This window comes from Temnothorax americanus, unplaced genomic scaffold, assembly GCF_048541705.1.
Source record: "Temnothorax americanus isolate GAGA-0224 unplaced genomic scaffold, ASM4854170v1 Scaffold93, whole genome shotgun sequence".
Taxonomy (NCBI): domain Eukaryota; kingdom Metazoa; phylum Arthropoda; class Insecta; order Hymenoptera; family Formicidae; genus Temnothorax; species Temnothorax americanus.
The window spans coordinates 105,834-125,000 of record NW_027509816.1 but is presented as its reverse complement, the minus strand read 5'-3'; the positions used below and the strand labels follow the sequence as shown (position 1 = coordinate 125,000).

General features: G+C 32.8%; 1 protein-coding gene across 2 annotated transcripts in view; it reads right to left on the bottom strand.

The window, feature by feature from the left end:
- Window positions 1-594: 594 nt before the first annotated feature.
- The window catches only part of Slmb (beta-transducin repeat containing E3 ubiquitin protein ligase slmb), a 35,082-nt gene continuing 16,509 nt past the window's right edge, over window positions 595-19,167 (bottom strand). Inside the window, exons 1-9 of one of the 2 annotated variants that reach the window (XM_077426043.1) lie at window positions 8,217-8,473; window positions 7,640-7,874; window positions 7,335-7,521; window positions 6,698-7,154; window positions 6,208-6,581; window positions 5,638-5,716; window positions 5,330-5,510; window positions 5,192-5,239; window positions 595-4,843 (exon numbers count right to left, since the gene is read on the bottom strand). In XM_077426043.1, the coding sequence (XP_077282169.1) occupies window positions 5,229-5,239; window positions 5,330-5,510; window positions 5,638-5,716; window positions 6,208-6,581; window positions 6,698-7,154; window positions 7,335-7,521; window positions 7,640-7,868 (1,518 nt within the window). In that variant the 5' untranslated portion in view covers window positions 7,869-7,874; window positions 8,217-8,473 and the 3' untranslated portion in view covers window positions 595-4,843; window positions 5,192-5,228. Of the gene's footprint in view, window positions 4,844-5,191; window positions 5,240-5,329; window positions 5,511-5,637; window positions 5,717-6,207; window positions 6,582-6,697; window positions 7,155-7,334; window positions 7,522-7,639; window positions 7,875-8,216; window positions 8,474-19,167 lie in introns of those variants that run through there. The other variant, XM_077426042.1, reaches the window with a different exon arrangement.

Sequence of the window (19,167 nt, the reverse complement as noted above, 5' to 3'; positions counted from 1 at the left end):
TTTTCGGGTGATATTCTCAAAATACTAACTCTACAAGACATATGTATCTTTATTTTTTAATAAAACATAATTTTACCTACCATAAAAATTCGTTAATTTTGACCTAGTTTTAAGGCTTGTCAAACGTATGTAACCCCTTAAATTATACCTACGAAACATCTCAGGAACTATTTATGACACCTATATTGAAATTTTTTGAAAAATGTTTTTCTACCTATATTACAATTTAGCATGTTTAACGGTCTGTTATCACGTAATATGCAAATCTATTCATCCTTGCGCTATTTGATATGTAGCCATCTGAGAGAGGAATATTATGTGTGGTCAGGAAAAGTAGATATAATCATGAATTATCAACGAACTTGGAGCATTGATAAGTTACTGAAATAATAGAATAATAAATCTGATAAGTAACTCTTTTACGATATTTTCGCAATACTTGCAAAACTATAATCAATTCGTATTTAATACGTTTGACTTATTTTCATTTATAATTAGACCACTCGACTGTAGAATTTTATAGCGTGATTAAATATGCGTACGTTGTACGCAGAAGGATGAGACAATAATGGATTTTATAAAAAATCCTCTGTGTTCTTGTGTAGGTATTATATTTCGAATATAGCTTTTGCACAGCCTTTGTATCTTCTCTATTCAATTATTCTCATACACAAAGATTCATGTCGATATTAACAATAAAGCATCACAATATCTTCTTAAGGATATTTTACTGGGTATTCCCGACAATCGCAAACGCCCACGCGATCTGATCGCAATGCGTGTCACGATGTTCTTATAAGATACAAGTCCACATAATTTCTTAACTATTACGTCCGATATTTCGTATCTTCAAATATTTGGCTCTGTGTTTAATATTATTCCTGTGTTTCCTACTCGGTCGATTTGTCGAAGATTAAAATTCGATGGATATATTTTTATATATAGAAGATGCGGCAGAAGATCTTTTTCAACTCCAAGATCTCTCAAATTCTAGTTAAAGAGAAAAAAAGAAGTAGGAGAAAAATGTTTCCGTACCTCAGTAAGGAATACAGGAAGACACAGAATAAGCAATCGTATTCTTTGATAATACCTACATACGCGTGTCTGTTGATAGTGGAAAGATGGAGAACATTCCATGTTTGTATAATGCAATAATATGTTTAATGCCTGACTACGGTCACTATATATTACTTCGTCTACTCACTGAAATAAATCGCAACTTAAAAATCTACCTATGCCGTATAGGTATATCCTATACATTGTCCTACAAAATTATGCTTTACGCTGCACGCTGTTACTCTATATACATATATGTATGTATGTATGTATGTGTATATATATAGATTACAGATTTTTTCGACGTGACTTTTTTTATTATAAAAAACCGTTTAGAAAATATTTGAAAAAATTCTCAAAAATCCTGTATTTTGTATATAAAAATGTTCAAGCAACAGCTTACAGTGAACTGACGTCTGCTTCTAATTTTTATCAATATTTTTTTCGAAAAAGAACTCAAAAAAGCTCGAAAAAATTAGAAAAGGAAGTCGGCCCACTTTGGGCAAAACTTCCGAAAACGTCCATGCTCAGATTTAGATGAAACTTTGTGAATAGGTTCCTTTTAAATAGAAAACACATATACTAAAAGGATTTTTTGCGACTCCAAAGTTTAGCAACTTTTTTAACATTTTTAACTTACTGCCTCCGCATATACATTTTCCACGCGAAACAAACCAAAACAGCTCTCAAGTAATGTAAACAACCATAAAATCATACACAAAGTACAAATATATTAGTTTATATACAAAACAAATAAAAAAATTAATATTATGAAACATTATATATTCTCTAATTTCCTGAATACACATTTGCACACAGCTCTTGTCGTAAGCGAACTAACTCAGTATATTACAAACCAAAATAGCTCTCAAGTAATGTAAACAACCATAAAGTCATACCCGTCAAAGTCATAACATAAACATCATTGGTGAAACTTCCTCTGTGAGGTGAGAAGTAGAGGTGAAATACCACCTCTACTTAAACGAGCTTGTAAAGCGCGCCACGAACCTATGTGGCACCTCGTTTCGCGTGGACAGTGTATGCGTGGAGGCAGTAAGTTCCGCCCCCCTGCGGGGGGCTCCACTTTTTTCGGTAAAGCAGAGTATACAGCAGAGTATATAAACTAATATATTTGTACTTTGTGTATGATTTTATAGTTGTTTACATTACTTGAGAGCTGTTTTGGTTTGTTTCGCGTGGAAAATGTATGTGCGGAGACAGTAAGTTTATAATGTTAAAAAAGTTGCTAAACTTTGGAGTCGCAAAAAATCCTTTTGGTATATGTGTTTTCTATCTAAAAAGAACCTATTCACAAAGTTTCACCTAAATCTGAGCATGGACGTTTTCGGAAGTACAGCCCCACTTTGGGTCAAGGCTTAAAAATCTTGATATCTGACACGGGATTTTTGAGAATTTTTTCAGATTTTTAAATTGTGGCCATCGATATGTCGATTTAAAAAATTATAACTAAATCAATTTTATAAAAAAAAAAATCTAAAAAAAATCTGAGTGCATTTTATAGTTGGAACAATAACATAAAAAATCGCCGACCAAATCCGAGAGGCGAGGGTCAAACCCAGGTCGATTTGGCATGGAATGCCCTATATATATATATACACACACATAATTCAAAATTATACAAAATTCTCATCTAATCTAATATTTTAAAGTTTCTGCGTTTTTACCCAGGTCGCGTGCAATTTGTTAATTTCCCATTTGTTCTCTCGTTTCCCACCTGTCCGACATAGAAACGTTAATGACACGAACAAATTGTGTACAAATATCTGTTGTATCTATATATTTAATTTTTTTCCCTTTAATATTATGCGTTACAAGAGTAAACAAATTTCGCGCATTTTAAATATTAATTTAGTATTGCCCTACTATTTCCACGCGCATTAATATGTAAATTGCATTCTGTGTACATAGCTCGTATAAAATTTTGAGATTAACGTCACGTATACACATTGAAATCAAAATGTAAACTTTCTTCTATAATCTTATTATAGGACTGAAAGATTCAAATCATCGTAATGTTATATCTTGAAATATGTATTATTATTTTCTATGACAATTTGTTCTGTATAACCCATTATATTTATTGATAAGACAGTTCATAAGATCATATTATGTTGCATTTTTTTACTGACCATTAACAAAACGCATATTTGAAAAACGTTCGGTATTTCACTTCTTTAGTAGTATCTTACTTTCATATAGTTATCAACACTGTGGCATGTTTAATATCATATATTCGAAGATGTCTTGCCTTTAATCACGCTCAAAGTATCTGTATGGTATCATGAGATTTTAGCTGTACCTTATTTCGCGAATATAATGTGATATAATATTGCATATATGTATACATTAGTATTCACGCTGTTCACAAAGCACGAATTGTTTTATAACATCACAACCATTTAGGTGTTTTATAGTGACGTTTGTTGAATTACGTATGTTATATATTCAGTTATGTACGTAAATGTAAATCTAATGTTCATTTTTATCAATGTAGATTAACTTTAATCTTGGTTCAACTTACTTTTTCTCTTTGTTTTTAGTTCTAAGAATTAGAAAAATAAGTAAAATTGAGATTGAAGTTAATTTGCATTGATAGAAATGGATATAAGTGATAAGTCTCGTTTATCTGCATTTAAAGTTTTTGTTATATTTAAAGAATATATTTCTTAAAATTTTTCAGTGAAATACCAAGTCGTAAAAAATTTAACACTTCTAGAAAAAAGAGCATTAATACACATTTCGCACAGGTTAGCAATTTATACAAATATAAAAATGAGAAACACTTATAGTGCACAAAACATGAATAAAATGAGTTAAACGAGATCAATGGTCAAGATATAATAATAGCGTTTCTTTTCCTTTTTTTTACAGTATAGTTAAGGTTATTTTTTAAGATCACACGCTATATTTGTATGAATATAATAACAATGATAATATTTACATTCTAATGTAGTGATTTTTATATTCTAAATGCAAATGGTATCGTACCAAATGTAGGCTGTGCAGAGGTTGTTGACTCTTCACTCGCTTTTTAAATAAGTTTCACAAAATTCGAATATCTACAAAAAACTGTTGTACATTCAATCAAAAATTTCTCTTACAATTCCAAACATGGGTATGTAGCACTTTCTACGAGCTATTTTCAAGAGACGGTGCAACACGATAATTCTCCCATGTAACAATTTTCTTTACACATTCATACAAAATAAGTACTCCAATCAAACAACATTTTACAATTCTTTTTATCATAAATTAATTATATAAAAAATCATTAATTTCTTGTACTATAATACATCTAATGTCTTATTAAGTGTAATATCCAGCCTCCCTAAAAACGTTTTGCTACATTACATATCGTAAGTCTTTCTTTTTTTTATCGTAGGAAAATGGTCTTGACTCCTATCATGTCATAGAGCGTAGAAGAATTCCAGATATGGCCAAAGCAGACAACGACAATCGTTTACATCCATGGGATGTATTTATGTGGCTTTAAACATACTGTTCGTTCCTAAACGCGGTGCGTCAAGCGCATATTTAAATTATAATTTATAGTTTTTACGCAAGTCAGTCCGTTTACTTTTCTCTTTCTTGGGGAATTTCTTTTGCTGTTTGCCAGCAAACAATAAATCAAAGTCATTGATCAATCAAATTTTTCCCTCAGTCGTTTTATGTATAACTGCTGTTCACACAGGACACTCATCATGGGGCATTTCATCGTTTGCGCACATTGTTGTGAACACTTTGGATTCACTCACTAACCACCTGTCTGAAATACGAAGTCTTGCGATTAAATTCCGCAATATATATGAAGGATACGGAGAAAAACGATCATAATCCACGCGCTTGTGAGGAAGAACCATCACAGTTCAATATACAATGTAAAACTAAGTAAACACTATGTATTCCGATATTCACTGCCAGTACTTCTTTTAATAGCTTCCTAAAATATCTGATGTCTTGAAACTTAAAATTGTGTTTTTCTCGAAATTACTCCGGATGGACATTGATCGTTTTTCCTTTCATATATTTTTTACTAGAATTTATATTTATATATAAAATAAGTTGTTTCTCACCTGTAAGCATAAAAATCGAATAATTCATAAACTATACTTACAATTATATCACAATAAAGGAATCTCCGTATTGATGCGTCACTCGAATGCTGCAAATAAGAAAAATATTTTGTTTTTATATTTGATAACATACATTAAATACTTCAATTTTAGCATGACAAAATATCCAGCATATTTACGGGAAGGAGATCTAGTATCGGCTTGGTTCGGCGCTCCATCCATCGGCAGGCGTCCACTGCATACACTTCCGCTTGACGGATTGTAATTAAGAAAATCCCAAATAAGTATTGTATCATCGTGAGATGATGAAACTATTTGGAACTCATCAAACTGAAGACGAAACACACGTCCGGTATGCTCCTACAAAAGAAGTACAAATAAGATTGATAATAATAAATGAAAATTGTTACTCAACGGGACGCTTGGCAAATTGCTGACTAAATGTAATATGTATGAGAAAATATGCGTGCGTGCAAAAATATCTTACCACTAAAGTGCGCAAACATAATGTACTGGCAACGGCACGAGGATCGAGAGCAGCTACGAGGTCCCAAACTTTGATTTTTCTGCAAAACACAATAATAAATATAAATTCAATGCTTTTACAAGTTTATAAAATTAATGTGTTATTAGAGAAAAATTTGCATCTTTCAATTCAACTCTAAATTAATTATCAATGTAAAATCTAATATAAATATTCCTTAGCTGGCACTAACTTAAACGCCCCAGCCTAGTTCAGGTCAAATTTAAACCCCTTTATATTACTAAGCTCTAATTTAAACTACCTATAATACGTTCCAATGTGCCAGCTAAGGGATATCAATATGTAACATAAAATATAAATTTCTTGCTTTTTTACATATTGAAAAATATGCTATAAATATAAATTGTATTATTTTTCTATATAAATAGGAGAATAAAAAATATTATTATTAAAAAATAATGAATATGACGTATATAAACTTGAATTTTCTATTCACTGAAAGTTTACGATCTCACATTGCAAAGATAGAATTAAAGTCAGAATTAAGACATTCGCGGATATTCATATACGCACCCGTCATAAGCACCGCTGACGATGTGTTTACTATCGAAACGAATACATCTCACTAATTCTTCATGCCCTTCCAGAACACGTAAGCAAGCTCCGCACTCGATATCCCATAGACGTATGGTATTATCACTACTACCACTAACTACTAAGCGATCCCTATACTGCAAACACGCTATGCCGCGTTTATGTCCGTTCAATGTTCGCACAAATTCGCAATTGGAGGTGTTCCATACTTTGATAGTCCTATCACCACTAGCGGAAACAATGTATTTCTCATCAAAGTCAACTACGTTCACTGCTGCTCTGTGCCCCACTAATACTCTTCTCAACGCAATCTCTGTCTGCGATGTCATATCCCAGACTGCTATTGAACGATCCTGCGAATAATAACTGTTATCAGTAATAATTCGACTCCAAATAAAAATTATAAAATAAATTATAAATTATAAATGAATTCTAATAAGTAGAAATTCATCGTTCTTCTTCGACTGACCTTTGAGCAAGTGACCATCATGCCGTTGTTAAATCTGAGATGCAGTACTGCCTCACAATGATGAATTAACGTGTTGACCATTTCACCCGTAGCAGCGTCCCAAACTCTCACAGTACTATCCGAGGAACCGGATATTATAGCCTTATCATCATATTGCAAACAAAGCACAGAACCCGTGTGCCCCGTCAACACCTTGATACACTGCAGAGTATTTCTGTCCCAGATCTTAATCGTGTTGTCTCGAAGCCCGGAAACTATCTTTTGGTCATCATATTGGAGACAATAAACTCCTTTCGAGTTTTCGCTGCGACAGTTGATTCTTTGAAGATTGAATCGGCCCATTCTCCAGTTGTTCTCTATACTTTCGATGTCTTTGACAATTTTTGGATAAAGAGATCTGTAGAAATTGTGATTCGGATGGGCCTCGCCCGGTTTCGGTTTGAAGAGATATTGTATCCTGAAAGTAAATTTTACAAGATAAATAAGAAAAAATATAAAGAGATATTTTACGTATATATTTTACGATATGTTTACGATATAGACTCGTAATAATGCTCTACGCATATAAGTATCACATTTGTGTTGTCGTGTGTTTGTCAGAAATTTTATAATTCATATATTCCAAGTTTCCACTCACCATCCTCTTCTTTCAGCCAGACCTCTCCAAACTGAATCCGTTCGGACCTTACGTTCAATCAATTTCTTCCAAAGCATCCCTTCACTGATAACCCTATGCCATTCCTTGCACACTAGCTCTGCAGAAACAAGCGACTTTGCGTCAAGGTACGAAAGAATACTTTCTGCCACGTGGTCCAATCCTTTTTCTGTAAACCATTCATTCGATATTATTAAAGGTAATAATTAGAAATATTGTTCGAGATATATGTGCAAATAATTTGTAAACAAGTGTTGAACGTGAAGCGTATGTGTTTGATTACTCACTCGGCAAAAGTGAAATAAAGTCTCTCTGTAGCATCGGTTTGAGATACGCGTTGATGTGTCCGTGCTGATAATGACACATTCGTGCTAACAGCTGTTCGACAAACTGCACTTGCTCCGGTTCGCTCCATCTCTCGAACAGTTTCATACAAATTTCTTTTTCCTGTCCATATTGCGTTGACGCTCCCGTAGATGGTTCTTTCTTACAGCTGGGATCGTAAAGTATCGTCATCGGGTACTGTAATAGAATATTAACAATTACATCTTTACATCTAAAATATACCACTTTGCGAAAGTTAAATATAAGAATAGGAGAATATAATTTACACGATGATATTTATAAAGTGATTGTTCTCACAGGGCTTTTTCATTAATCAATTAAAACTAAAGAAGAAGAAAAAAATATATTCATCATTGACATTTAATTATTACATAGGTAGTAATCTCTTTTGGAATATATAATGTCTAAACTCTTTTATTAACATCTTTTACACATGCGCACGTAATGACGTTTACTCTTATTGTATCGACGTTACACTATATAATGGGAACGCAAATAAACGGACTAAGAATATCGCACCGTGCATAATGATGTGTATTATCGTATCGATGCACACATCGTTGTTTTCCGATTAATCACGTAGACGCTATATGTATATCGGAGTCGACAAGTCATACGAAGCGTATATAATGCTCGAATACGCCTTGAGAAAGAAACCCAACATACTCGAGTAATCGTATTCCGAAATTCGCATAAATAAAGTGTGCATAACTGTCAGTACAGTTAATTACGTCATGGTTATTTTCACTGTTGGCAAAGTAAACAAATGTAAACCAATGTAAATACAAATGTAAACAATAAAGTAGCTAAAACTTGAGAGTGCGTAGTTAATAATAAATAATAAAACACATTATTACTTTCCTAGACCTTTTTTTTCAAATAAATCTATCGAATCTAAAACGAAAGAAGTTTCATCATTCCGTTAGCGATGGTAACATGAATAATACAGATTACAGATTAGTGGCATAATAACGCTGTAAAAAGGGATAATAAATATATGTCGTGGGATTTAAAAAGTGTTTTTAAGTGCTTCGTGTTTCGTAAACTAACGGCTAATTACCAACGGCGCGACTGCAATTTTCGCAATTTTAACATTAACAATTGAGAACAAACGCAGGAAAGCGCTAATCTTATCGCGATATTAAGAAACTTAAAATGTCGAAAGACATGATGTAAAATAACGAGATTCATATCGAAGTTGCCAAGAACGCCAAGAATACCTAAAATCCTGAATCAATGTTGGAAACTATTATCAATGATGGGAACGTATACGCGCGTACACAACATGCACACAACAAAAAGAAAATATACAATAATAATTTTTTATTAATATTTTAGATATGATTCACAGATTGTCCCCCTGGAGAAAGGAAAAATGGAGACAATTGATTTCCTGCTAGAGCGAAAATATATTTTTGTTAATCTCCCTTTCCCTATCTCTCAAAATACTTGAATAATGACATAGATAAGTTGCAAATATTGGAATACGCCGATATTCATATTAAATACAAGCTTATCTAGATTTATCCTAGATCAACTTTCGATGAGATTAGAAATATAACCGGAAAACATTACTCGAAAGACACAAATCGTTGCGAAAGAAATGTGTTATTGATAAAAAAAACTCGAAGTAAACCATGTTTTAAAATTCATATCAAAATTTTAGATAAAATTTAATAATGCATGTCATCTTGTAAAGTGACCTGATAATAAGTGAAACCCTGCACTTTAGACGATCGATAATTCGCATTAGACTTCAGGGTAGAACTCAACTCAACAATTTTGTGTATTGCACGGTATTTTGATGTATAATATTTCATTTCTTCAAATGTTATTCGTGTTACACAGCGCACAAGATTATATATAACTAGCTGGTTACCCGGGCTTCGCCCCGGAGGACATATGTAGTAAAACACGCAAATAATCTCTCTCTCTCTCTCTCTCTCTCTCTCTCTCTCTCTCTCTCTCTCTCTCTCTCTCTCTCTCTCTCTCTCCCCTTCTCTCTTTTTCTCTCTCTCTCTTTTTTTCTCTTTTTTCCCTCTCTTCCGCTCTCCCTTATTCCTTTACTCCTCTCTCCCTCTCCCTCCCTCTCTCTCTCCCTCTCCCTTTTTCTTTCTCTCCCTGTTTTTATATACAATTTTTTGAGATTTGGTCATTTGAAAACCAGTTTCCAAAATGATTGGTAACAAAAAATAGTACACTTATAGCACTTCCCGGGAAATTTATATATATATTTATATATATATAGATTTTTTTAATTTTTTTACCCTTATTTTCTTCCTCAATATCCATTTTCTTTAGATTACTTTCCATTTCCATGTATTTCTTTTTCCATATATTTCTTTTTACATTTACTAACAACTGACATATACTGAGTGAAATTATTAACTTATCTATACAGAATGTGAGAAGCCGATTAACTTGAAACTTGGTGACATTTATGAGTATATGTTCGGCTCAGAAATTCGAGTTCAGAAGTTCGAGCCAAACATATACTCATAAATGTCACCAAGTTTCAAGTTAATCGGCTTCTCACATTCTGTATAGATAAGTTAATAATTTCACTCAGTATATGTCAGTTGTTAGTAAGGGTAAACCAAAGGATAATGTCGCTGCCCTAGATATAGAGGTCGATGTCGAATCTTAATAACGCGAAAATATACGACGATGCGCCGCGTAGTGTCTATGTCATTTGTCTGTGTTATGGTATGAAGTTGCTGCTTTCACATATTATATGTCAAAACTGATAAATCAGTCACTTCAATTCGTGACTGTCGCGAGCAATTAATTATTTAGTGAAAACTTATTTAGTGCCACCTTTGACGTTATTAAATTTTACAGTCAATACTACTTTCGGATACCGATTTCCAAAAAGATCGGTAACGAAAAATTATACAGTTTATAGCACTCCCGGGGAAATTTTAGCCCTACTTCATATATAATTTTTTGCGATTCGGTCAATTAATTCCCGAAAAATTTGAAAAATTTCTGATACCGGCTTCCAAAAAAATCGGTAACAAAAAATTATACACTTTTTAACATTTTCCGGAAAATTCTACCCCCGTTTCATATACAATTCTTTGAGATTCGGTCAATTATTTTTCGAAAATTAAAGAAATTAAAAAAAACCGGTTTCCAGAAAATCGGTAACAAAAACTGTACACATTATGGCGCTCGCCGTAAATTTCTACCCCCTACTTCATATACAATTCTTTCAGATTCAGTCAATTATTTCCCAAAAAATTGAAAAAATTTCCGTACCGGCTTCCAAAAAGATCGGTAACAAAAAATTATACATTTTATAGCACTCCCCGGAAAATTCTATCCCTGTTTGATCTATAATTTGTTGAGATTTGATCAATTATTTTTCGAAAAATAGGAAAAATTAAAAAAATCGGTTTCCAGAAAATCGATAACAAAAAACTATACACATAGTGGCACTCCCCGGAAAATTCTACCCCTATTTCATATACTTTTGGTAAAAATTCGGTTCAGGGGTTTGGGCTGGGCGTTGATGAGTCAGTCAGTCAGTCAGTCAAAACAATCGTGAAAAAAACACATTTTACCTCTTTTCACCCCCTTAGGGGTGGAATTTCTAAAAATCCTTTCTTAGTGGATGCTTACGTCATGAGAGGAATACACCCTCCAAATTTCAAGTCTCTAGGTTCAGGGGTTTGGCCTGGGCGTTGATGAGTCAGTCAGTCAGTCAGTCAATCAGTCAGTCAGTCAGTCAGTCAGTCAGTCAGTCAGTCAGGACATCTTCCTTTATATATATAGATGAATTATTATCTTTAATTCTGACACAAATTGTAGATCGTCTAAAGTGGGCTTTACTCCCTCAAATAATTTTCGTATTACTCATAGAAAATCATAAGTAAAAATTGTATTATACTTAATTCAAGATATTCGAGAATTTTATTTGAAGAATGCACACGTATAAAATGTTTTTTTTCCAAAATATACACAAACGTCAAAATACAATAAAATATAAAATATTACAATAAAATTACAAATACAATTCTATTTTGAAACCTGATGCGAATTATAGATCGTCTGAGGCGGGCTTAACTGTACATTTGCAAAACTAGAATTGCGGATGCATCTTGAGGTAGAATGAAGTACCGGGTTTCTTGACCTCTCTCTCGCTCCATTCTCCCTCGCTCGTACATCGTATATACGAGGGCTCTTTTAAATTAATCGTTTACGCGTGTCCCGGTTTTGTGCGCCGAGCCTCTCGTCTTTCTCGTTAATACCGTAATCACGAGTAATCATATTTGACGCGCGAATAAACGAATTCTCAACCTAGTGATTTTAATTATCTCGACGAAAACGACTTTTAAAATTCTTTCGACATAAAATACGCCGGTCAAAATGAAGCAAAACTGACGCGATCAATCTATGAATACAATTGAAGCATGAACAAATAACTAATGCTAACTATACACGAGCTAAATTTACGCGATTGTCATTAAGTTTGTCGACATAACAATTCAATCACATGAGTAATCAAATTTTAGACAGAAATTTTTCAATGCGCGGCATAAATACGCATAAAATGCATTTTTCACGAAAGAAAGTAGTTTCATACGTTTGCACTTTCACTATTTACGCCGTCCTTATCATTTATATTTGTCGTAAATGTCCGATAGTCTGATAATGTTAACTACGATGTCGGAGAAGGGGATATCGTTAAGAGTATCCTTCGATATAGCTAAAAATAGAACGTAAGAACTTATTGATCAACCCTGGATCCTCACATATCTTTTATTTAGATCTTTCCTATAACATTTCAGCTAGTCGCTCAAAAATTTTATTGTTTAAGGAAGTTGGTTGCTCAAATCAATATGATAAAAATTTAATAATATGAGTTTAAATTTATGGAGGATATTCGTCTATGGGAATCTATCTTCCATGCCAAACTTGAAGACAATTGCAGTCTGGATGGTTGTCGAGTAATTAATTATTGAAGTTATACTCTTATCTCTCTTTTATGCACAAGGGACATAGCAAAAATGTTACGACACCTGTAATGTAACTCTCGAAAGCATATTAAACAAGTAGAAACTTGCACATTGTTTCCTCGTAGTTTTTAATTGTGCAAGTAGAAACTTGCACATTGCTTCCTCATAGTTCCTAAGTGTGCAAGTTTTTATTTTATTCGAGGTATAGTTATCGGTATTTATTTGTTTTGGCTTCCTCATAGAGGAAGCTTTGTTAGCAAAGGTTCTGATTTCACACTTAACTCTTTTGGGGACTGCGTAAATAATTATATACATTCACTAAAAAATACTAAAAATACTTGTCCACTTAAAAACTAAAACAATACTTTATCGATAAAAAAATCAGCCCGATATTATAAATATTTGAGATAGCGATTTATTTTTAATTCTATTATATTTTCCAGTCTTTTCTACCCCTATTTCATATATAATTGGTTAAAATTTGGTTGATCAGATCAAGTTTTATAAAGCTTCTATGTATGTACAAATTCTTCGAAATTTCAAATGTGTGTAACACGAGATCTAATCAATCAAATTTTAATGAATTATATATGAAATAGGGGTAGAAAAAACTCAAAAATATAATAGAGTTAAAAATAGATCGCTATCTCAAATATTGAGAAAGATGCAGCGTAAAACACATTTTTCAAAAAAATGAAAATCTGCATAAAATCTATACCGTTTTATGGATTTTAATAAAATTTGAGGAGGACATACTTTCTATGATACTCTATTTGTGTGCCAAATTTCAACCCGGTATCTAAAAAATTGTAGAAGTAGATGCGTGTACAAAAAATCCGTACACACACACACACACACACACATACATACATACTTCCGGACATTTTTTACTAATACGATTTTTCGACATTTTAGAACATTCTAAACCTATTTCCATCAAAATCTCGAAAAAAAAAAATTTTCACCATTACAAAGCTTCCTCTATGAGGAAGCAAAATGATAAGAATTTAATAAAATAGATGCAAATAATTCTTTACATATTTAGGAAGAACTTTTACAAAGACTGAAATGATTTGTCTACATAATTATCAAGAAATTGTAAAAATAAAACAGCATATTGCCATATTTCAACGTGTATAATAACGTATTTGAGTTTTAATTGTACAAACAACGACTTAAAACCTTAAGGAGGTTCGATGGCTACAATAAAATGCAAAGAGTTTCATGAAATTTTAATATGTTGTTCTGGAATGCAAAATAGAATTATGTGAATTTTTTAGAAATTTTTCACCGTCCCGTTTTGAAAAAAATCTACTCCAAAAATTTAAAAAGTACATTTTTTGGATTAGATTTTTTTCAAAACGGGACGGTGAAAAATTCCCAAAAAATTCACATAATTCTATTTTGCATTCCAGAACAACATATTAAAATTTCATGAAACTGGCTGCATTTTTAACATAGGTTTTTATGGGAAATAATATATTGCATATACCTTCAGAATGAAATAAGTGCAAGAAAAAATGCAAATGATAAGGAAAGAAAAATATGCACATGTAACTTAATAATTTACAAATAAATGAGCGAAAGAAAGGGGAAGGTTACCGCACATTTCGTAGAAAAATTAATTATTAAAGCATAAATTGCTTAATTTTTCGTCCGCTAGACTGCCACGGTCGTGAACGACGTGAACAGCAGCACGCATTATACGCGGTGACTAATCAGAGCAATCCCCTTCATTCCCACTACTTCAAACGCTAGGTCGCTGTTTCCAGAACCCCCGCGTCCCACTACTCCTTCCGATGAAGTCATCGAACCTCCTTAAGAGAATCCTAAACCAACTGACGAACTCGGAAAATGTCGATAATTTCGATTGTTTTCTATGTTACCGGCCTATAATCCGTCCTTGTACATACAGACAAGGATATAAACAAGGATAGGCAAGGTTGTACGCACACATACGCACGAATCGTAATACATACTGTACTCTTTATATTAGACTCCTAATCTCGATTTGGAGGATTCGACAATGTTCTTTCGTGTAGTTCAACTATATAGGAAACTTGTTTTCAACGTTCGTACAAACTGTGCAACCGTTATATGAAGTACATGTTATGATGAGTTGACAGCTTGTCTACAACTTGAGACGCCATATTGAGATAAAAGTATAATAGGTAAGGAAATCTGTAATTCTGTAATTATTTTCTATATAAAATCAGAGTTTCCTGATGGGATTATTAACCCTCAGCCCCTGCCCTTGTTTTCGACCAACGTAACTCCTGTCCATGGGTCGTTCCTGAGCTTATTAAATAACTTTAAAAATGTTTAAAAAATCTGAAAAAATTCATAGAGTATCTTTGAATTAACCTTATAAAATACCAAACAATACTTTAGAACAATAAAAAAATTTTAAATAACTGTTTAAACAAATAAACTCGAAAAAATCGCTAAAAAAAAACGTTAAAATTAAAAATATAGGTATAGGTATAGTTTACTACCGAAAAGGGTAGTTTTCGGCCAATTTCAGAAGTGTTCTGAAACGATCTATAGTGATGTTTTATTGAAATGTCTTTTTATTTGAAAATGGCATGCACAACAAAATTGGGTGTTTTCCTCGCCTCGATAGTAAGAATCCAATATGGCCGCGGTGACTACCCAGGAGCCTTAAGAAAAAAAATTACGTCGATCTTGTATTATTAAAAAATAGTATTTTTTTACAATTGAAAAAAACGTATTTTCAATGTCGTTAGATTCATAAAAAAAAGAGAATAAAAATAAGATAATCATGAAATATTTGTTTTAAAAAATTTGTTTTAAAAAATTTATAAAAGAACATTGAGAAAATATGATAAAAGTTTGTATTTTTATATTTTATGATTAATAACAATCCCGGCATACACATAAGCGATGTTCCTCACATATGGGTCTTAATTGTCTTATATATTTAATTTTAACACTTATTTTTTACTTCTTTTGATGTTATTTTTCTTAAAAAGGTACAAAAATAATTTTTTGCACGAAAATAACATGTTTTGAGCCCCTGCATTTGGCACACGTAGCCCCTGTGCATGGGTCATTCGTGTCCGCGTTCGAGATTTATAATCTCCAGTATACTCGCGGCTGTACCAGCGGAATTAACCAAGTTTTTCCCTGAAGTAGCTCTTCACTTGAAGTTTTTTTTCAGCTATCACAAATGGCACCACCTCTGCTGAGTTTCAAGATATTACAGGAAATAGATTTTGGCCGGATTTGGCCCCCCTCAGGGGCTGAGAGTTAATATATGTACTCAGTACTGCAATCGTGGAGAAGCATTTTCAATTCTGTCAAATTAATGCAACGAAAGACTAGAAGTACAAAAATGGTAATTTTTTCAGTAATACAGACGGCTTCAGGATCCCCTTAATGGGATGCTATAGTGGCAGTAATTACCGACATTTAGTTAAAAGCATACAACTTTTAATTGGCTTTACGGAATTGCAAAATTCTTTTACAGAATTAAAGTACGCACAAAAATGTAGAGGGCTAGGGTCGGTTTTACATCAAAAACAAAACAAAAAATAAAAATTTGGGCACATAAAGCTGTCACTGACGACAATATTTGCTTATACAAAAATACTGCAGTTTATATATATATAATGAGATACAAACTCTCTAGGGAAAACATTTAAGAACGATATCATGCAATTAAAACTAAGATCAAAAGCCCCCCAAAAAAGTTGCATGCTTTTAAGAGGATCCTGCAGCCGTATGATTTACTGACATTATCGTTTTTCGATGGATCTTTTAATTGGCTCTATAAAATTGCAAAAATCTTTTACAGAATTAAAGTTCACACAAAAATCTAAGGTAACAAATGCGATTTTATATCAAAAACACCAAAAAATTAAAAATATTACTTATTTGGGCACATACAGCTGTCACCTGACAACAATATTTGCTTAAAACAAAAATTCTGCAGTTTATACATACATAATGTTTATCATCTGCCCTTGGGAAAACATGTAGGAATAATATCGTGCAAGTAGAAGTAAGATTCAATGCGTACAAAAAAAGATCCATCGAAAAATTATTTTAGTAATGCAAATACGGATGCAGAATGACAAGAAAAGCAGCAACAGTAGTTGCCGAATCTTGCGAGAGATGGCGAGCAATCAAACAAGAACAGATGTCATTTCGTTAGACAAAGACAGATATAAGGAAAACAAAATTAGCAAGGTTGACATTATCGACATCGAGGAAGTTCGCCTGTCACTGCAGGATCCCCTTAACTTTTATATGTGCAAAAGCACATGCAGGTTGATAGGATAAGCAGTGTTGCGTGTAGCGAGAGATGGCGCAACGATCAAACAAGGACAGATATAGAGAAAACAGAATTAGAAATGTTGACATTATCGAGGAAGTTCGGCCTTCGCTATAAGATCCCCTTAAGGAGATCCTACAGCCGTCTGTATTACCGACCGAATTCTATATCTGTCCTTGTATAGACAATATGATAATAGACCAGGATAGACATGGTTATAGGTTATATTGCATTCATTACAACTAATCTTTTTTTGTAGGCTTTTATTTTTAGTTCCAATTGCACGATATTGTTCTTACATGTTGTCCCTAGGTCATGCCGGTCTAATTTTGTGGATATTTATTGTAAAATTTTTGTACAAAACAAATATTGTCGTCATGTATACCAAAAAATATTAATTTTTTTTCGTTTTCGATATAAATTCGACCACCATGACTTAGATTTTGATGCGTACTTTAACTTTGGAGAAGGATTTTTAAATCCATAAAGCTAATAAAAAGATATGCGTTAAGAAAAAAACCAGACGGCTTTAGGATCACCTTAAGAAACAGCTAATTAAATGCATACCACATATTTATTTGTTAAAATTTGTTTATTTCATGCGACGAAAACATCTATAGGCTTTCCTCTGTCCCGCCGCCTGTCCTGCAACGTGACGGCAACTAACTCTTTAAAGTGAGTGAGTGAGTAAGTGTGTGTGTGTGTGTGTGTGTGTGTGTGTGTGTGTGTGTGTGTGTGTGTGTGTGTGTGAGCGCGCGTGCGTGTGCTTATTAAAAAGTTATTAACAAAAAATATAATAAATAGTATGTAATTCTACGATATCGTATACATAGACTATAACTAATCTAACCTAATTATTGTGTGAGTGGATCACACCAATCCAATTGTTGTGTGGGAGCAAAAGTGTATGCGTGGATGCAGTGGGTTCCGTCTCCTGTGGTGGCTCCACCTCCAAAAAAATTAACCTTACCCAACCCAATTGCTGTGTGGGTGTGGATCACACATACATGATTACATAGGGTAGACCGAGGCAAATCGGATAAATTTTTCTTTCTCAATAAAAAAAGTAATCAAAAACAAATTTTATTACTTAATTTTATTATAGATTCTTAAGGTTGTTGTGTCACAAAACCCATTTTCATAGGAATCTTTTAAAATTTGAACAGCATATTAATGTAAACACGCTCTACACACACGTGCAAGTAGAAAAAGCTTGACTATACCAAAGTTGAAATAATGGAAATCAAACTTAGCACTTTTTACATGTATTGTAGGACGAAAACGGCATCCTATATCACGTTTGTGATTGTAGCGATCAAACTACTCATAAGATTTTAATGAAAAACAAAGAGATGATAAAAGAGACTTGTAAAAATATTCTTACAAAAGTACAAGACCCTTATCTATTTAGTTTTGAAGCAATTGTTACACAAAGTACACAATTTCTCATAGCGGTGGACGCATACGACAGCTAACCTGTAAAAATCTTGCAACACTGCGCATATAAAGATTAGATATATATGTAGTTCAGACATTGCCGCTAAAGCTTTATGTCTTTTCTTTAATACTTTTTTTTTCATTAATCTTCCTTTGTAATGTTCAACAGATATTTTCGCTTCTATTTCTTCTATTTATTCAAAATAACCTCGATAGCATACTAACACGAGCGTCGCGAGTTAATCTCGATGGTATACTCTGACATTACTGACGCGAGTAAAAACAGTAAAAACAGTACAAGCTCAGTCAAAAGTTTTACACAGATAAGTAGAGTTTTCCGTACATTATCGTATTGCAGTGTGACCATTATTTTTTACTAATACTGTCGCGATACAAGTACCTTAATATTTATAACTTTAGCTTGAATTTCATGTAATAAAATAATACATAAATATGATATTTTTCTTATTACACAACAAAAAAATGAAAAGAAGAGCATTATCCGATTCGCCCCGAAATTAGGGGTGAAGCGGATCACTAGTTTAGATCCAAAAGAAATAAAAATAAACCAACAAATTCTTTAAAATAAATTACTTGCACTAAAGAATTACCTAACTTTTTAATAAGCAACGACTCCTAACTAAAACCTTCACAATATTACTCAAAGTGATGACCTTGACAACATATTTCAAAATTATGAAAATTGGGGATAGCTCCGTAATAATAAATATTGACCATATATTCATACATATAATATAAATTCTCTGAATAAAAA